Raw genomic sequence first — 6,851 nt, 5'->3', positions numbered from 1 at the left:
CCTAGGCTAATTTCGGGCTAGTTTTTGTTGTGGTGTGTTGTTTTTTTTTTCTTCTTTTTCCTACCAAAAAAAAATTACTTATTCAGTATTATTAATTTAATTTTTTAAGTCTAACTTCAGTTTTGACACATGTCATCTTTGTAGTTACTCTAATTTGTATTTTGATAGTTAATTTTAATGGTGTGTCAAAAATAAGAATTATCTTTTTTGGTAAAATATTGTATATGTTTTACTTATTTTAATTTATACTACCATCAATCATATATCTTAATTGTTATCTTTATTTTTAAATAAAATATAGACTTAATACATCATTTCCCCCCCTAAACTTGTCGAACAAGTTTGATTGGCCCTCTGAACTTTCAACGTGTCCCGATAGCCCCCTCAACTTGCATAAAATGTTTACTTAGCCTCTTAAACTTGCACAAAATGTAATCAATTGATCACTCGATTGCAAAAAAAAAGTAAGTTAAATACGGAATATGTATTACACGTGTCTTAAAAAAAAGTAAAACGACCAAGACAGGGGTATGTGGTTCTGATATTAGTAATAACGTCATTTTTAATCTATTTTTGAATTATGTAATAACATTCTAAGATGCGTGGAATACATTTTCCGCACTTAACTTACTTTTTTTGCAACCGAGTGATCAATTGATTACATTTTATGCAAGTTCAAGGGGCTAACTAAACATTTTATGCAAGTTGAATGGACTATCGGGACACTTTGAAAGTTCAGTGGATCAATCAATTTTTTTGGACAAGTTCAGGGAGCAAATGATGTAAATGATGTATTAAGCCTAAAATATATAAATTTTTTTCAAACATATACTAATATATCAAATTTACCTAATTTTAATAAATTCTAATTAATACCATAAAATGATCCTAATTTATCATCTTCTACATATATAATTGGTAAATCTATGGTTAATTTGTTTTTTTTAGAAATTAACAAAGTAACTTTGTGTGTTTCTACCATTAGATGGTTGGTATGAAATTAATCTAATGCAGTTTATATATTTCTTCTCAAACTTATGTCAAATTAAATTAGATGGTTAGTCGAAATGGGTTATCTAGCATCGAAAACTCCCTCCCCCCACCTCATTCCAAAGGTTGGCACCATGATAGAGGCAGATCGAATATAATTGTCATAATAAGAATATAAAAAAATTATCTATTACCATGAAATAATATTATGTTTTGTTAAAAAAAACAAAAAATAGTTAGTTAAACAATATTGTATTCTCGTGGAACGCGCAAGTTTTCAACTAGTATTATTAATAAGGGTAATTTTTTTTTTTGTAATATGGATGTCATTTAACTATTCCAGTACGTCTTTTAGGCAAATTGGTTGGAATAATTATATTAAAACAAATAAAAGAATTTGTTAAATGATTATAATAAAATTAACCAATCAAACTATTGTCAAAGGAATAAAAAATAGATTGGGAGACCAAAAAAAGAACTGGGCGAATGAATTAGTCAATATCATATGGGCTTATTAGACCTCCCCAAGAACCGCAACGGGAGAAACTCCATTTGCCCTCATTTACGGAGTTGAAGCTGTCATCCAAATGGAAATCGGATCCCATAGTGATTGAATCATGTACTAATGTGAATGTCAAAATGAAATGAACCTACGACAAGGGCTGGATAACTTAGAGAAAAGGCGATATAGAGCCTACATCCGCATGGGCATTTACAAACAGCAAATCACTACGTATCACGATAAGCATGCCAAGCAAGTTGATCTAGAGGAAGGAGACCTAGTACTGGGAAAAGCTAATAAAACACAGTCAGCGGGGGAAAAAAGGCAAGTTAGGGGTAACATGGATGGGTCATTATCATATGCGCATGAAAGTTGGATCTGCCACCTTTAAACTAGCTAACTTGGAGGGTCATTATTATATCAATAAAGGTCTTCTTATTATCCTTCATTTTTTTTGTATTAAAGGCATCATTTACAAAAAAATATGAATATTTTTAACCCTTGAAAAGGGGGAAAGAAGTGTACAAAAACACAAAGCATAAATATGGATCCATAAAAAAGAAATGCATCTAAGAAAGCATAGAATTCCTTCCTTGGAGATAAGAAGAAGGACAGAAAGCCTTTATTGGCGAATGAATTTCTTCGTCAAAGATAGGGAGAAAATATGCAAAGCCATCATTGGCGAATGGATTTCTTCCTCAAAGATATGAAGGAAATATGCAAAGCCTTCATTGGTGAATGAATTTCTTCCTCAAAGATAGGAAGAAAAACGTAGCAAGAATATTAGGCTGGCCACATGTACACATATCCACTATAAAGAAATAAAGCTTTTCAAAAGCAAAATACATTGAGCAGAATAAAAAGTAAACATGGAACTAATCAAAGTAAAATTGTTTACAAAAAAAATACAAGTAAATGTTCACAAAAACTCTTATTTGACAAGAGTCACATCCGTAAAATCCAAAGGAGGAATGTCCTGACCTGGTGAAGCATCAGAGGTGGATATATCCCTGGAGGTAGTTGCATTAGCATCCGCATCTGGGATCCATTCATCATCCACCAACGAATCCTCGACCAAAGCATTCTCACCTGAAGGCATCTTTGTATCGAAGATCTCTTTGTGAATGAATCCCAAGGAATCCTCCAAAGAAGAATAATAGAGAGCCTCCTCCCCAGAAGGAACTTCAGATTCTGGCTTAGAAAGATCTACCCCATGATGGTCTTTCTTACATGTCGCGTGAAGTCTCTCGCCAAACCAAAGAAGGCGGAGCCTACAGACATGCTCCATCTTTTCATAATCCGCCTTCCTCCCTTTCCTTTCTTTATCCGTTATATTTTCAGCAGCCACCAACTTGGCATTGAGATCTTCAATCTCCTTGGAGGAAGCTTGGAGGAGAGCATTAACAACATTATTGCTTGCCTTTTCTTTAGAGAGATCTGCCTCGAGTTCCTCATTGCGTGCGTCAATAGCTACGCCATCCGCCAATACATTTTGCATTGTTGAAATATGATCAAAGACCTGAGAATAAATAACGATGTCAAAAGAAAACGGATATATATTAAAAGAATAAGAAATAAAATAGAATTATCATCATGGTCTTTTTTAGGGCGTATGCAACATGAGCCATAGGGGTATATTTGACCCTATTATCCACCACTATTGGAATCTGACGGATAGCCTCATCCATGTCCTTAATAATCTTTTTGTTTCCCAGTGCACAATTATTGCCATACGCCGGATGGCAGTATTCGCCCAGTAATGGCTCCATCGGCTATTAAACGAAAAAACTTCAGAAAAGATACATGTCATAAGGAGTAAAAATAAAAATAAATAGACATATTACCATCATAACATCTATGGGCGTAAGAATGGAGACATTTAGAGGTTGGAGGCATCCCAAACCCCTCCAGAAGATCCTCAGATCTAGCGGAAGGACCATATCCTTCAAATACCTGACCACCTACAGATAACGAGCTGGATCTAGGTCTTTTTTGGGGAACCGTCTCATCCTCCATATTTGCAGTACATTAGCTTTCAAGGCATTTCTTTGCTTGCATAGACATAAGCCATATTAATCTTCTCCATGCCAAGGGATAGAAACAGACCTCACTAGAAATCGAATGAAATGCAATGGTCTTCAAGAAGAGATTTATAGCTATGATAGAGCACAATCCCTCCATCTATATCCACCAAAGGCACATCCGCCTTAATAAACTCCAAAACCTCCCTAAACAACCATAAACCTTTCTCAACTGACCTAAGCAACTCCATAGCTTTCTCTTCTTCAACATTAAGCGTATAAGATAAAAGGTAGTTTGGATTTTGGATTCTAGTTCCCCGATTTGGGGAATCTCAAAGGTACGCCTTTCACTTCCTTAACGAAAAAAAATGTACTCACTCAATCTTGGATGTTAGACGCATTAGAGTGGAAGGGACCGTATCCCATTTTCCACTGAAAGGTAACGTGATCCTCAACCTTTCATCGAGTCATTGAATGTAATGCCCGAAAGATCCGAAGCCCAAAAGGAATCCCCAAGTGACTCACCAGATAAGAGTCACAAAGGAGATCTATCCAACCATTAGGATGGAGCTGACTCACTAGGATTTCAAATGATTAAAAATATCTCCTATCATCTCGGATGCCAGATATTGGAACCCTCTATCTATATGGTTAATATAGATCTTGAAACATCCGCTAGGCGGCTGTGTAGGACGGTGTTGGGGTCTAGGAACAACGCATTTAAGGTCTCTCATCCAAGGGTAAATACCTTTCACGATGTTAATGGCTCATTGAGAAACCGAAGAACTAGTAGTCAATTGTTGCTCAAACTGGGTACACTCAGAATAGTCTCCAGATAATTCTTGAGTGTGCTCTTGACTCGTGCTAAAAAGCATAGAACCATGAATATGGGAAAAGAAAGATTGAAACTACAAAATTAACTACAAAGTTAATAGAGAGACTTACATGTCAATGCATGAGACAAAGATATTGAAGAGAAACTTTGAAGACGAAGAGGATGAACTCCGATGAGAAGACCACTAGAAGTCACCAGAAAGAAAAAGAGTGCAACAAAAAGACATGAAAAGTTTATTTGGGGACAAGTGACCTTTTAAAAGAAAGGGAACACAATGCTTCGTGAAACGGGACAATTTGATGACGTGTTCACACGTGAGAGGTGAGGAAAACTACGCGTGATAGATGACCATTAAATGCCTAGCACACGTTACGTAGCTGAACAGTCCTAAAGGACTTTTTGGTCCTTTAAGGAGGGTTTCTGATAAGATCAGAATATTATCCTTGGAGCAAATGTATGATAATAAAAGAAAGGAAGGAGTCCCCAACATTATGTCATGTCACGTGGACCATGACGAGACATGCATAACAAGATACGCATGATGAGATTGAGTGAAAGAGACACGCTATTGTCCTCAAGGAAAGCATACATATGCCTTGACAGTTCCAAGAATATCAAAGGGCGTCTTTACATAAATGAAAATAAATACATTTAAATGACTATTATTAGCCATTAAAAGTAGTAATAACATGACCGTTCGAATAGTACATCATTAATGTCAAAAGGTTACAAAAATCTATATAAAGACCGTAACTCCGAAATATTTATGCTTACTAACTCACTTAAAACTGTTGCCAGTTATTCATATTATTTTCTAACAATATACTAATTTTAACATTCGAGTGTCTCCTGCCGGTCCGAATAGTACCTCAGAAGGAAGAGATTCTGACTAGAAAAATTTACACGATTATAAAAAATAGTTGAGTAAACTTTTATGAAATTATTAATTTATTAGTATAATTTAGGCGTTAGTGATACGGTGGTCCCTTTGATGTTAGTTTAAATGAATGTTGATAATATATAAAAATGAAAGTGATGGTTTAGGTATAGAATCAAATCACTTAGGAAGAGGATAAAGTAGTAAGGGGTTGACCAACTGATTGACAGCCACAATTGTATTATATGATATGATGAGAGCAGCCATGCACCCTGCACAGCACTGCACGTTATTTTTATTTTCTCTCCATATATATACAGTGTTTAATTACCATGTCAACAAAATTCGTGGTTTTTATTATATTATATGCTCTTGGCTTTTTATTCACCATTGTCCATGTACATGATTATTCTATTCAAATTGACAAATGTGAAAACAATTAAGCATCTTCTTTTTTTTTTTTTTTTTTTTTTTAAATGAAATTGAATAAGCAGTTTGTTTTAATTCTCAACTTTCCAATACTCTTTATTTGGCACAAATCTTTAGACCTTAATTAAGATTAAGGTTCCAATCTTTTGAATAATAAATAAATCTGCCCCACTCCACCTCAATTTTCTACGTACTGAAACAAGTTGATCAAAGTTGAATATTCTTTTTAATAGTCTAAGAATATATGCCTTCTATTTGCTTTCTACTATACAATAGGGCTAGGTTGAACCTCTTAGGTGACGTTTAGTTTATTCAATGGAATCAAATAAGTATTATTAAGAAATATAATGATAAAATAATATACTGTTTTTATAATTAGTTTTTTTTTATAGAAATTGGGACGAGACAGATCTTGAGCGGGGAGAGCACCCATGGTCCAAGAACTGTCAAACCCATCATATATTAAAAAAAGAAAATGTGAATGTTTGAACAAGAGAAGAGGAAGGAGAACAAACAAAAAGAAGAGGAAGGAGAAAAGTTGAGGAAAGGTCAACAAAAACGCAAATGAAAAATATTACAGATGTCATCATTGATAAACCTGTGACAAAAAGCAGGAGCTGAAGGCCACCAATTGATCACTGAGGAAGAGACTCCAAACTTTGCCAAAGCATCAGCAACGCGATTTCCTTCCCTAAAGATGTGTGTAAAAATAATATTCATCCTAGAGCAAATGCTGAGACAATGCAACCATTCTTGTCGAATGCTCCAAGGAACATCCATGGAACGAAGTCGAAGCAAATTAACTACGTACATGGAGTCTGACTCAATCCAAAATTGATGCCAATTTTTCTCCCAAGCAAGTTCAATTGCGAAAATAGCGGCTCTCAATTCAGCCATATAAGCAAAAGAAGGAGTGGTAGAAAAAGCAAAACAACCTTTGGGAAAGCCGCGATAGTTATGAAAGATACCGCCCGCTCCCGCCTCGCCAGGAGTACCAAAAGCAGAGCCATCCACATTCACTTTAACCCAGCCCGGAGGAGGTTTAAGCTAATGGACCGGAATAATGTTGGGAGCAGGAGGCGGCCTTGGAGAAGCCAGAAGATGGGATAAGATATCAGCATCTCTCCTCGAAGAGCAAAAACCTTTAGAAGAGGCAAAGGACTCTCGAATCATTCGAAAAAGGGTGATCTTAGAGTG

At 35.5% G+C, this 6,851-nt stretch overlaps 1 protein-coding gene across 3 annotated transcripts; it reads right to left on the bottom strand.

The window, feature by feature from the left end:
- Window positions 1-2,155: 2,155 nt before the first annotated feature.
- Window positions 2,156-4,510, bottom strand: LOC136223835 (uncharacterized). Of its 3 annotated transcripts, XM_066012004.1 has the most exons (4): window positions 4,459-4,510; window positions 3,337-4,377; window positions 3,136-3,264; window positions 2,156-3,011 (listed from the first exon to the last, which is right to left on the bottom strand). In XM_066012004.1, the coding sequence occupies exons 2-4, from the start codon at window positions 3,430-3,432 to the stop codon at window positions 2,424-2,426; spliced, it is 813 nt and encodes a 270-aa protein (XP_065868076.1). In that variant the 5' UTR covers window positions 3,433-4,377; window positions 4,459-4,510; the 3' UTR covers window positions 2,156-2,423. The 3 variants fall into 3 exon arrangements, with proteins under 3 accessions (XP_065868076.1, XP_065868077.1, XP_065868078.1); XM_066012005.1 differs by lacking the exon at window positions 4,459-4,510 and having other exon boundaries at window positions 3,337-4,390; XM_066012006.1 differs by lacking the exon at window positions 3,136-3,264 and having other exon boundaries at window positions 2,158-3,011; window positions 4,459-4,504.
- Between the last annotated feature and the right edge of the window lie 2,341 nt (window positions 4,511-6,851).

The sequence above is a fragment of the Euphorbia lathyris genome, chromosome 3 (genome assembly GCF_963576675.1).
Source record: "Euphorbia lathyris chromosome 3, ddEupLath1.1, whole genome shotgun sequence".
NCBI lineage: Eukaryota > Viridiplantae > Streptophyta > Magnoliopsida > Malpighiales > Euphorbiaceae > Euphorbia > Euphorbia lathyris.
Note: the sequence above shows the minus strand (reverse complement) of the source record. Positions and strands in the feature narration are given on the sequence as shown.

Coding starts and splice junctions, on each gene's coding strand:
- LOC136223835 (XM_066012004.1), bottom strand. CDS start 3,432: ATGGTCCTTCCGCTAGATCTGAGGATCTTCTGGAGGGGTTTGGGATGC. Junction 3,265..3,336: donor CGCCCATAGATGTTATGATG/GTAATATGTCTA, acceptor TTCGTTTAATAG/CCGATGGAGCCATTACTGGG. Junction 3,012..3,135: donor CAATAGTGGTGGATAATAGG/GTCAAATATACC, acceptor ATTTATTCTCAG/GTCTTTGATCATATTTCAAC.